The sequence below is a fragment of the Squalius cephalus genome (genome assembly GCF_949319135.1).
Source record: "Squalius cephalus genome assembly, chromosome: 24".
NCBI lineage: Eukaryota > Metazoa > Chordata > Actinopteri > Cypriniformes > Leuciscidae > Squalius > Squalius cephalus.
The window spans coordinates 22,917,998-22,931,766 of NC_137145.1; the positions used below are offsets into that span (position 1 = coordinate 22,917,998).

Below are 13,769 nucleotides of genomic sequence, written 5' to 3' on the forward strand. Positions count from 1 at the left end.
TCCATGACTCTGTTCCAGTCAAGATTGTATATATCAATTTAATATAGATAATCTAAATACCTTAGAAAAATAAATTCGGTTTAAATACATTTTCTTTCAAATAAGCAAAAATTATGTCAACTATGTTACTAACCAAACACCCCCATGAAAACTAAAAAGTGGTTTATCCCAAAACCATGTGACCAGCATCATGTGATGTCATTTTTTCCCCACAAATAGTTCAAAATGGTGAAACTGTCAACTATGTTACTGCCATCGTCAACTATGTTTTGACAGAATTTTTACACTTTAAATATCTAGACTGCTGCTTTTAATATTCCAGGGTGTAGTTTACATCCACATTGTCTGGTTTTGACATTCTTAAAACTATCAAAATGATCTTTAAGGTAGATTTATGATAAAAAATATTCTCATCCTTCGTGACAGTGCTGAGAAATATTTGAAATAATGGCAAAAAATAGTCTTTTTAAAGAATCACTGTACACATAGACCAAAGAACTGTGCAGAATAGACCAAAAAACATTGAATATTTGAGTCACTTCTTGAATCATGCTTTTTATTAAACCATTTGCAGAATGTTAAACATATTCAGAAGCACCGGTTTACTGATTTGACAACATACTGAAGTGCAGGAGCTGGTTCTGCATGCTGCCATTGTCCATGGTAACAAAATAAGGAACTCTCTGTCAAAAGCCATTGTTGCTTGTCTCCACATAATTTTTTTCTCCATCAATCATTGTAATGTGTGAGTGCAATGTTCGCAACCAATTTACTTCCCCAGTGTGACGTACTTCCGAGCAAAACATGATATTAAAGGAGGGGTGGAAAAATCTGATTTAGTGCAGCTTGATTGGATGGTTAAAAGTGGCCTCCATATGACAAAGTTTTGAACAACATGATTGTTGTTTTGGACTTATTAAAAAGTAATGCAATAATATTAAGGTTAAATTGCTTCTTTGGCATGAAGTGGAATAACCAATGTATCATGCATAAACAGAACAAACTATTTTGATGTCATGTTGACAATGACGTGATGTTTGAGACCAGTGAAAAACATGACAATACAAATGTTCAGAAAGTGCAGAGAATGACTCACTTTGCGCAGTCGCTCTTCAGATCCTGCAGTGTACAGCAGGAAGTGCACTATATGAAAATGAGGAAGTACAGTACACGGTCTCCTGAGACACAGTTCAAACTGGCCAGATCAACAGCACCAGTATTAACCAGACATGATAATGATAACAGCTAATCAGCGTCATGCACTCTCTCTCAGATTAAACAGTGTTTTATAAAGGAAAGGAGTGGTGTAGTGTGTGTGGAAATGAGGCTGGTGTCCATATGGCAGACATGTGAGTGGGCGAAACATGTCGCCTTCTTACTGAAATCTAGAAACCGTGGGTATATTTGAAATTCTGCACAGCTGAGGTAGAATGGCACAGCATTTCAATATGAACTGGTTGTAGGTTCTGAACATCTCTTCTATTTTAATTTACATATCTGCGAAAATACTATAGACTCTGGGAGGCAGTTAGAAATAACAGCATTCAACATTTACAAGAGATTTCATAAAGCCTAAACTAACTATTACTGTCAGGTTGTGTAAAGGTTGGTTATGTCTCAATGCAAGTTTTATACCATTTTCAAAAAAAAAGTTTAAATTTAATGACTAAAAAAAGTAATTGGTGTAACCATCAAGTAAAATATATATTTTCCTTTCATCTTGAATACATGCGGGTATACACAACGTAATCATAATTTTTTTTTACGATTTTGAAATATATTTAAGAAAATATTTCTTAAGTTAAAGGTATTTTGTACCAATATAATTAATTATTCATAAATATCACGTCACACCACATGACATTTTACTAACATTGCTTTGTCACGAAAAGTCTAAATTTTCTGATTATTTGAGGAGATTTATTGGGGGGAGGGGGGTTTATTCTCTAATAAGTCACCAATTACGGTTGTATGTTTTTTCCCTTCATGTTTCTGCATGTTGGTTGCACCACATGACTTTGATTTGGAAGTTTTCAAATATTAATAAGCAGTGAAGCAGTTTTACTTCAAATATGATTTTTTTAAATAACAAAGGATTATACCAAACATTGTTTTTTCAAGAATTTATTTCTTTCACTGAGGCTTTTTTTATCCATTATTATTAGAGATGCTCCGATCGACCGGCTGATAATCACATTTTATGACTCGATCAGGAGTCCTAAACTTTCTGTCACATTCAGAAATTCGATCAGGAGTCACATTCTGCTTTGTAACTTCGTGAAACATTAGTAAACCGCACATCTTTATTTAGACGAGGTTGTCGCGATTCAAACGAACAATCAATAAATTGCATCACTTTTTCTGGAGTTTTCTCAGCAGTGTTGTAACATTAAAAACTCCAAGGGCAATTTAAGGCAGCAACTTTTTTTTGCAGTGTAGGTATGCCACTCCAAATCATGTGAAATCATAAAAAAAAGAGTTTAAAGTGACAGCCAACAGACAGCATACATATCACTTAAAGCTTGAATGATCAGTATCGGCCAATCATAATGATAAGAAATAGGTAGTTGGTCTCGTCTGCAAAAATCCTGATCGGATCCTCCCTAATTAATATATCAGGACAGTTGTAACACCCTGACCATTTAAACTTTATGCCCCCCCTTAGAAACTTTATTTCTCTTCACAGAAGAGTCATTTTCAAGTAATTGTATGTAAGAATTGTTTTAGATCTAAACCAAAAAAAATAAAAATTGTATTATGTTTTTTACTTTAAAGATTAAACTAGATCTTTTCAAAATGTGGCAGGGTGTTGTGGGGTTATTATGCTTATAATGGTTTGTTTTTACTCTTCTAACTCGGAAGAGTTAGAAGAGTTAGGCGGTGTGAAAACTGTAACCACTTAATACAGGTAGTGAATACACATGCGCTGCTTTGGTGTGCGGTGTGAAACAAGGTTTTTCAAGAACCACCTAAATTTCTATTTAAAAACACAGGTCAGCTTTAGGATGTGCATTTTACATCACACTTAAAGTGCTATCACATCACCATTTTCACATGCCGACAATAAAAATAGACCAGCTTCTTTCAGATAAATCTTCATAAGGTCTCTGAGCCCTGTGAGGCCAGCCATCACATGACAATGTTTTTCTCTTTCTTGCTCTAGGCCTTAATAAAATAAGACTTGTGTGGAGAAAAGACCATTCTCCATCCTCGTCTTGGATCTAGCCGTACGTTCCACCTCTTTAACCTTCTATTCTGACAAATACATATAACAGCAGATTCGTTACATTTAATAAATCGGTTTGCAATAAAAGCACTGATCGAGGATCAGTGCGTGGCTTCCATGTCCAAAACAGTTTGATTACATGGACAAGTAGAAGCTGATACCCGATAAGCACTAATTTCCTGCCATGCTATATGACTCGCAGGTGCAGATGCCGTTTTGAATAGCCTGCCCTCATGTGTCATTGTAGTAAACTTCCCTATTTAACTCGTCCCACATGCTGAAGTGTGATACCTCAAATCATCTAGCTTGTTGAGGAGAGGTGTGATTTTTGCTTGGCAGATAATAGAATAGGCAAAAGAAGAAATCCGACTTGCATTGAATGAGGGATGCCAGAATTTCACAGAGATGGAGGACTTTTGACTTGGATTAGTATGAAAAATCCTAGTAATCATACAGAACGCTTTGACAACTACGTAAAATCACCCTAGCATTGTGCCAGCGACTTCAAAACTACATTGGACCCCATTGACTTAACCTCTTGTTTAGTAAAGTGGATCTGAGAGCGTTTTGCAACTCAATAGGGGTTCAAGAACCGAAGATCGAAGGTTGTAGAGATACCCTATTTGGTGGGATGGTCAGAAATCCCGCCCACTACTCAGCCGCAAACACACACATCTATCTGACACTAGGTGGCACCATAACAAGGCAAAGGTTTTGCAGATACGGGCAAAAAGTGATCAAAAGAAAATTGATATGTCGGTGCTTTACGAAGATATAAGCGAATCAATTGGTCTTGTGTTGCAAAAAAACTTGCCTATATCTCTGTCGAATGCAAAGTCCAAACTTAATGAAATTTAACATACATAGACAACTGGACAGCCTGAGGATGCATGCCAGCCAAGTTAGGTCAAGTTCTGCGCATCAGTGGAACTACAACTGTAAAACGCTTTTAACTTCGTAGTCGTATGATCAATCGAATGGGAATGAGCAAATGCTTACATTTTCTTAAAATTTCATGGTTAAACACAGCTTATATTAGCTTCCATCAGCAAATAATGTCAAATCTGAGAAGACATTAAGAAATTTAGTAGATTTAGAGGATGTCTAGAGGTGGCGCTACAACACGTTTTTGCTAATAATGGTTACAATAAAAAATGTGTCTTTCCCCTGAATCCTAAGGGTGTGTTCACTGGTTGGTTTGGTCCAGACCAAAAAACATTTAGTTCTGGTCCGCTTAGCGTTCACATTGGCATTTTAACACCGAACCTAAAAATACTGAACCTAAAGGCATAGAGATATGTTCACAACCGGATTGGTCGGCTTTTATTACGTAAATATATTTCACAACGAAACTTACCGAACATCCAAAACAATGCTGTGTTCAGGTTTAATCCAACCAAACATGCCAAGTGTGAAGTCAGTTGGTAATATCTGTATCCATTTCCGCAAGAAAACCCTTTCGCAATTTTGAGTTTGTCTTATTTCCATAAAAACACACTTAAAAGTCCTATATTATATTAGAAAATAATCGCAGTTGTATGACTGAATAATCTACATAAGCATTTAATGCGTGGTACCTGATTATCGCTGCTTGCAGCTATATTTTATATTTATTGCTATTTCCAAAACAGGAGGTCTGTCACCTAGGTCTGTTAGAATTTTTTAAAAAGAGGGTCACCTGAAAGTATCAATGATTTCTATAAGACAAGACCTTGAGATGAATGTGAAAGCCCTCATGCAATAGAAAGTAGCAAGGTTGCTTTCCGACCCTCGCTCTGCAGGAAGTAAGGGCATAATGGTGTTCTCATGATGTAACTCACCACGATCTAGCAGGGGAACTTCCCCAACATCTCACACGGGTTTGTGGGACGTCTCGGCTATCATGCTGCGAGTTATTCCTGCTCCCCACACTTTGCCTAATTATCATCGCTTGGGCTTATCAGGAGGATACTGACAGGATGAAACATTTCCTCCTGAAGACAACATTAGTCTAAAAGTGAAATGTCCTAAATGAATCACCCACATGAGGCAGCAAAGTGCCCATCACATGGTTTCCATTTTGAAGCTATTGTGATTGGGTTACAATGCATTATAATGAACTGCAGGAGCGATCATTTCTAATTCATGTGGCACAGAAGGCTGGAATGTTTTTTGTGAACAGTGAAAAAAATAGTGCATTATTTGGATGAATCTCACAAAACTGCAAATAAATGTATATTTAATTCTAAAATCAATCAATTAAAATCAATTTAACTTAACATTAAGAAAATGACTGTAAAGCAAAAATCTTGAACCAAAAATCACTGTAATGTATATAAAAAATAAAGATATATTATTATAATTGTAAAGTACCCATAGATTCCATACATCACAGTATTTGTTGTACTGAATTTAATTTGATTTTAAAATTTCCTTTAAAATCTCATTAAAAAAAACATTCTGTCCATACAATATGATTTTTGATTTTGAGAATGAATTTTTTTTAGTCGTGACAATGCAAAAAAATCTCAATGGTCCTAAATAAAAATGGGCTTAATTTTCTTTATGCAAAATATAATTTTTATTTATTTATTGATTTTAGGTGAATATGACCTGCACATCCTGTGAGATTGAGGTTTAATATAAGATTAAATTTTATATAAATGCCAAATCATGTTTCCATGCTCAAAACCCACAAATATTGGTTTGTTTTGAGCACAACAAGCACCGTTTTGAACTAAGGGCACTGGTCCTGCTGACGACCGGTCGGGCCAGTTTACATTACAGCCCACAGGATAACATTTCTCAAGTACACTACGGACATTACTTCAACAAGGTCGATTATTAAGTTAGAGCTTAAGGTCACACTTGCTTTTTTGGAATGTGGATGCAGGTCAGACTGAAATCTGCTAATTTATTTCCGAATTATACAATTTATTATGAAGCCTTAGGGCGTATTCAGACCTGTAGTCTAGATCATTTGTTTTGTTCTGAAACAGGAATTCTTATTACAATGTTGTCGTCTTGGTTCGGTTCGCTTTCACAAGGCAATATTTCTTAAAAGGACCCAAATTTGTTAATAGAAGTCACGTGCGAGTTAACTGTCCTCCCATTGATCATAGCGGTTATCTGTCAGGATGGATGGACAACAGCTCCGCGTTCTCATTGTGGCTTTCTTTGTAGCTGCTGTTATATTACTTTAATAGTCTCAGCAGGAATTAAGGCTTTGTATGCATTTATTTTAAAATGAACAGGCAGCTCTTCGTCTTTGCTCCAGGATAGCTTTCAGACACATTAGCAAAACAAACATTGCAGCTTTTCACGCAACGTATTGATTTACCTATCATACACTGTGATACAGCTTGGTTCGTTGGTCCGTATTCTTTCTCAACCACAAGCAAACCACAGTTTTCAAGCTGGCCGAGACCAACTCGTTCAGGCGATCTCGCACCGTTTTTTCTTTTTCTTCTGTTTTCACACATAACTATAACGAACCAAACTAAGGGAGAAGAAAAACAATGCTCCAAATGAGACGTGTGAAAACGGTTGGCCATGATACACAAACACAGGCCTCCTCTGAAGCTCTGCTATCATTACTGTGGGAAACGCATAAGCGGGCCTAATGCGAGATTTGGATTACTTTTTTTCAGTAACTAATTACTTTTAAAAGTAACTTTGATGTAATGTAAATGCAAGTTACTGCAAGGTACTATGTTTTGCCATGCATTGACTGACAGCTCTCCTGTCCCCATGTTGAGATAAATTGTAAGCGCAGAGGTGTTGTGTGTGCGCAGTGTGTGAACATGATGATTATTGTAGCTCCAGACTAAATGTGAGCATTTACTCATCTCACTTGAACAAAAATAGATTCAGTACTCCTCAAAATGAATAAAAACAGTGAAATGCAAACTCAGAATATTACACAAACCTGCAGTAATTAAATGTTAAATTACACAAATATACTTTGTGCATTTAATCTCACTTTATTAACAAATTTCTTTGCTGCTGACCTTTGATGATCAAGCAAAAATGACTTAATAAAAACATTATAGTTTGTTAGCGCTGCACCCTCTCTACTCTACAGACATGAATTTGCATTTCCTTCAGCCTGAGGCTTATTCATTTCACTTTTGGTGAGAAAGGGCCTTTACATTTGCCAAAAATAGGACTTTTTTGTGGTTAAAAAAATGCAATTAGATACTTTTCTAGGGAGTAACACATTACTTTTAAAATTAACTTTCCCCAACACTGTCTGCTATAGCACTTACCCTTAAGATTTGAGCTGCAAACAGTGTCGAAAGCAGAATTTTAGCAACTACCTTCCTTTTTCCCCTACTACTTCTGTATTAAATGTGAAAAGGTTCATGACTAGATAAGTTTAGAGCCGTATAAACCGAACTAACTGCATGTCAAACATTTACAGAGCACTTCTTCATATTAAGTTTAGAAACAACATGAGGCTATATTACATTTTTTTTTAAAGACAAGCCCTCAAACAAATTATGTTTGTCTAGCTCTGTTCCATTGCATCAGTTGTCTGATATCAGGACTCAGCGTTACCCGATGCCTTTGTTATAATTAAAGTGACACAAACTGAACCCCTCAGTTCCGCCTCCACCCAGGTGGACACCTCAAGCTTCCACATTTATTAAAAGCCAATGAGAGACAGAGAGGCAAAGTAAAAAATGGGTGTTCGGTCTTTCAGAAGCAGACTGTAATCCCCACACTGGGGAGATGTGGGAGTTGTTTGATGGTAGAAATCCCCTGGGAGTGTGAAAATGCACAATTAGCCTATATAATGCTTTCACTTCAGCAGAGCTGCAACTGTCCTTTATATATAGTATACTGTACTACATTAACTGCTAGGATCACAACCAATGTGTGAATGATGACAAACACACTAAAAAGGTGCAACATGCTATAATGGGAACTGCCACAGTTCTTTGTGGACAACGTGACATGTTTTCATGAGCCTATAGACATTGAGGCACTTCAGCATTAACCAAACAAAACCATAATCAACTTGCGCAATTCTAGGTGTGGAATATCTCTTTTGATTAAATTAGTGCTGGGCGATGATTAGGCCTAATCGTGATTAATCGCATCCAAAATAAAAGTTTGTGTTTACATAATAGATGTGTGTGTATTGTGTATAATTATTCTGCATATATAAATACACACATATGCATGTATATATTTAAGAAATATTTGCATGTATATACTGTATATATATATATATATATATATATATATATATAATTTATATTATATATAAATATTTTATATATATAAATAATTTTTTCTTAAATATATACATGCGTGTGGGTATTTATATATACAAAATAATTATACACAGTACACACATATATATTATGTAAACACAAACTTTTATTTTGGATGCGATTAATCGTTGCCCAGCACTAGATTAAATCCTATTTTACAAGCAATTCCTGAACAAATCCTTCATTTTGAGCCTGATCCTTTAGATGAATCAGTTGAACTGGTTCATTAAACTGGATTGAATTCCTGCGTACAAATATACTTCCAAACTATATTGCAAGTGTAAAACTCAAAGTACGTGAGTCGAGCAGTATGTCCGAATTCATAGTATTCATAAAACAGTAGGGGAAAAGTACCCGGATGACCCACTACTTCTGGAGAGATTCTGAAGTGTGCATCCAATGAACACTTAACTATCCCATGAGGCCACAGTAGAGGAGTTGTGAATGGCAGTGAAGCGAAGCAATTGACGCTGTTGGTCAAATTGCAACATGACAAATGTAGTACGAAATCGCCCGCTACACCCTAATATAGTGGACTATTTGAAGGGACAGCCATTCATACTGGTGTTTGAAACCATAATAAACATTATTGAGTGCACTTATTCAATCCCATAATGCAACAAATTCAGAGGGTGGTGTTCACAGCGCACCATTCACCATGTATAATTGTGTGAACAAGTGACTGATTTCAGCAGCAGCTTCAACTATACTTTTTATAATGTAGGGGCGGAGCTTCAGATTCTAGAGAGCATTTGATTGGACAGCAAATCTGATGAGAAGCTGAAGTGCAGAGTGATGTCATCAAAATCATTGATCCATATTGGCGTAAATGAGAGACTACATTTTGAATGATTATCTTCTAAATGCGAATTTTGTCATTGTTTTGGAGCACACTAGCTTATAGATAACATTACGACTAACATTTATACTAAAAGCCAAAAAACTTCAATTTTGGTTTCACGGGGACTTTAAAACGGACTGTTCAAAAGAACCGATTCGGAGAAATGAGTCACTAGAGAGGAGGACAAGCAAAGCAACAATAAGTGAGTAAAATATAATCTGAACACCACGGAGTCCCTCGACCACAATTTTGCTCACGCACACGAGTGTAAACAATGACAGTTAAGCACACTACACAACACCATTTACAACGGGCAAATTAAACCATAAATAGCGCTCGAGCTCTCTATAACGTTACTGTAAACGCGGCGCGCGACTGCGTACAATGGCAGCTGTTTGTCGACTCGCCGTCTGTGCAAAAGTCGTTAAACATAATATCGCGATATAAAGATAAACATCGCGTTATTCTTTTACAATTCTCACATAAAACCCACTCGAGAGCGTCGGTGGATGAAAACAGGAGCGCTAATAGCGCCAGGAAACACTGTTTTCAGACAGATTCGCTTCAGAAACGCCCCTTAATGGCTTTAAAATGGCAGCAACACACGAGGAGCTCTTATTTCCTTAATTCTTACCACTTCACGAATCTATTCACCTCGAATTCATGTCGTGTATATTGAATAGCAAAGGTTGAAAGCAAACGAGGAATGATTGTACAACAAAAGCCACAAGCAAAACGGCATTTAATTCTTAACAAGCGCACTTCCTTGAATCTAACTTTGATTATATGGTATATTCACAGTGCCATACGCCCATATTTTGCATCTCAACAACATCAACCGATTATTGTTAACCCACAGCCTAACGTTACGCGACAAGCGCATCATGATTTTAATACAAACCAAAGCGAAAGTAAAAAAAATGATATTTAATATTTCCACTGCATTTGCATTTAAAAATAAACAAGCACTCTCAGGTTAAATCTCCAGCAGTTTACACGTTTGCTCCCTCCCCCACTTTTCCTCCCATGCCATTTCTGACGTGCCATTATTATCATTACATACAATAATGAAAACACTTCAATACATGAGCAACTCAACAAGCGCGTAATAGGAAAATAAGACACTGTAAATTCACATACCCATCCATTGCACAGAGCAAAACAGTGGCGAGGTGAAATAACAATGCAAGCACAGGAAAATGAAGAAACGGGTGTTACTGCTGTTACTACAGTTCGACTCCCCAACACAAATTCACTCTCTCAAGCACAAAGGCACGCACACACTTCCTGCTCCTGAAGTGAACACACACACATACATGCATGTACAGACGCTTCTCTGTACAAAATGGCCTCCCCCTTTCAGCAGACACACCTTTGAAGAATCGCGTAATAATATAATTGTTGTTGTTGGACGTTTTGTTGAAAGGACCAATATAGAGTTCGTTATTGCGCGCGACAACAAGTTCCGCGCGTTCACTGTTTTCAAGCGCAGCGCGTGCTTTTGGATAATTTGATGATGTATCAGCACTAGGAACTCTATAATCTTGTTCCTGGAATATATTGATTAAAGCAGGGATTTAATATATAATCATGTTTAAAGACTTTGTTTCATACAGTAAAAAAATGTGTAAAATATGATCTGAAACATATTTACATATACATTATATCGTTATCCCTTTTTCTACCCATTAGTGTACTGTAACATATATAAACATTAAATATAACTGTTATTTATCTTATGGTTAGACTAGTCTTTAAAAACAGAATAAAATAATGTCTGTAAAATGATATCTGTTTAATTATTTATAAATAAATATTATAATTTTCTTTGTTTTATTTTGCTTATTTAATTTTTTTAGTGCTGTCAAATCGATTAACCATGAACCATCAATCACATCTAACAAAAGTTTACATAATATGTGTGTATATATATTTATATATGTCTATGTGTGTGTCTGTGTATATATACATACACTATACACACACACACACAGACATAGCTATATACTATAATATTTTATTATATTATATTCCAGCTGCGAGTGTGTTCCTAAAATGAACTCCTTATCAACCATACAAACCATTCTGGTGCATTGAATTATTAACTAATTAATGTCACCCGATTAAGCATTGTTTTTTAATAATGAGGACTATTTGTTATACACACATAACATCAAGACAGCAGTAAAGATGTTATCCACTCAGTACCTGAAGCGTGTAGGAACTTGTTACACTTGTTGGACCGGCTGAACTGCAGTCTTGTGCACACATGAAACGTGTGTGTCACAAAAAAGCACTGTGTAATCGCACATTCATAGCCTGCTGTTTTCACTATTCCAGAACACAGAGAATCTAAATCAGCTGAAATTGTAATACAGTAGTTTACTCCAGGTTTAATTAACTGGGGTCTGGGGCCCCCGGGGGCCGCAAGGGAGTGCTTAGGGGGTCCGTGGAAAAGTGAAGAGAAACAGACTGACTTAACTCAATTTGATTATTGATTAACATAAATTGATTTAAATATATATTTAAATCAATTTATGTTAATCAATAATATATATATATATATATCTAACAGTAGTACTACAGTAAGGAAAATAACTAATGTAATCCAAATAATGTTATGTAAATAATAACATTTACACACATTTATTATTTATAATATTAATCACAGTATTAATGGGGTGTTTATACATGAAAATATATAGCTGACTTTTAAATTTTATGATGGGGGTCCCTCACACGAGGAAGATCATATTTGGTGGCCTGTGGCCTATAAAAGATCGAAAACCCCTAAATTATATCATAGGTGTATGTTTATATATCTATACTGTTTACTTGACTGAGAGACGGTGGATGTCACGGTGAAGGTGTTTACATTACGATTGTAATTGAAACAATTTAAAACAATTAAAATTAAAACAATTGAAACTTTGTTCTTGAAACAATTACAGATTTGCATAGTAACACTAGCCAATTGTGGCCAACTAGTCAACTAAGTGTTTTTAAAGGGAACCATCATTAATCACGGTAGATGACAAACATGACACAGGGGTCGAGGCAATCCAGGGGAATGAAAAAAAAAAAGCTAAACGAGGTAAATCATTTAATTAAGTAGGCCTATTATGTACACATATAATTGCAACAATGTATATTTGGATGATGTTTACCTCGACCGCAGCTCTGCAACACATAGAGGGTGCTATAAACTGGTAATGTTATTACAGAGAATGAGAAAGAGCTCTGGATGTAATTTGGGCATGAAGGGTGGAGCTAGAAGGTCCAACCCCACCCATAACTCTATCCCTCCACCCATTAGATCCTCAGAGGTGGAGCTGGACCAGGTCAAGCTCAACCCATGACGTCCAGAGAGCTGGATCTCTTTTGGCTCTGCAGCAACTCTTGGATCTCTGTGTACTTTGCACAGAGACAGCAGAAATAGAAATAATAAAAAAAACATCTATATTAGTATTAATAAATCATTTATATTATTATTAGTATTGTTTATAAATAGTAACCATTGCATCATTGTTATTATTTAGTCGGGCTGTAACAATATCCTCAGGTCACGAATGATACAATATTAAATGATACAATATTATCATTTAACTGGGATCAATAAACTACTACTACTATTACTAACTTTATCTTTTTATATGAAGAGTAATTAAAAAATATACATTAGGATTTCAAACATGATATAAATGTAACGAAATTATAAGTAAGGGATAATCCACGGCTAGCTGTGCATTAAACGATTTTAATGCACGACGTGGAGTGCATTAAAATCGTTTAATGCACAGCTAGCCATGGATTACTCCGCTTATACCATGGTCATTTGCCAGCATTGACAACTTAAAGCTGTTATTGATGTTTGCATCGTGTTATTTGACCGGAAGGGTAATTGGTTATTTAAGTTACGGCTGGTTAGATCTAGCATTCTGTCCGATTTGAATCAGACACAGAGATAAAGCAGTACATTAAATCGAATGAATGAATTATAGCATTTATTTGAATTAATTATCGAGAGAGAGAGAGAGAGAGAGAGAGAGAGATATTCTTACCTGCATCTCTTCAGCGTCTCTCTCTCTACAATGAAATTGTGAGTTTAATTAGGCCTACTTTAAAATAGCGATGTAACCCCCTTGTTGCTGAGAAATATAATGTAGCGATTCAGTTGCGAAGCTATTTTATAACTAAAAGCATTGAAGTTTCCGTGCTCCTGAATGTTTCTGTGCACACGCAGCGCAATCTTCAATTTAGTGTGCGTGCGATTCAACGAAAACAGCGCATTAATACAGAAAGGTGATTAAACTGACTGGAACTACCTGTGCATTAAAAGATTTAATCAGAATCGAGTATTTCAGACAGACCATGGTAAAATAGAAAATATTCCTCCAAACTCTGATGCACATTAGAAACACCTTCTTTATTATAATCTTAG

General features: G+C 35.9%; 1 protein-coding gene across 4 annotated transcripts in view; it reads right to left on the reverse strand.

Moving 5' to 3' along the window:
* ptbp3 (polypyrimidine tract binding protein 3) overlaps positions 1-13,408 on the reverse strand; it is a 70,685-nt gene extending 57,277 nt beyond the window's left edge. The window contains exon 1 of one of the 4 annotated variants that reach the window (XM_079861879.1): positions 13,390-13,408. In XM_079861879.1, coding sequence (XP_079718005.1) covers positions 13,390-13,395 — 6 coding nt within the window. In that variant the 5' untranslated portion in view covers positions 13,396-13,408. Of the gene's footprint in view, positions 1-10,468; positions 10,661-10,700; positions 10,794-13,389 lie in introns of those variants that run through there. The other 3 variants (XM_079861882.1, XM_079861880.1, XM_079861883.1) reach the window with 3 other exon arrangements.
* Positions 13,409-13,769: the final 361 nt, after the last annotated feature.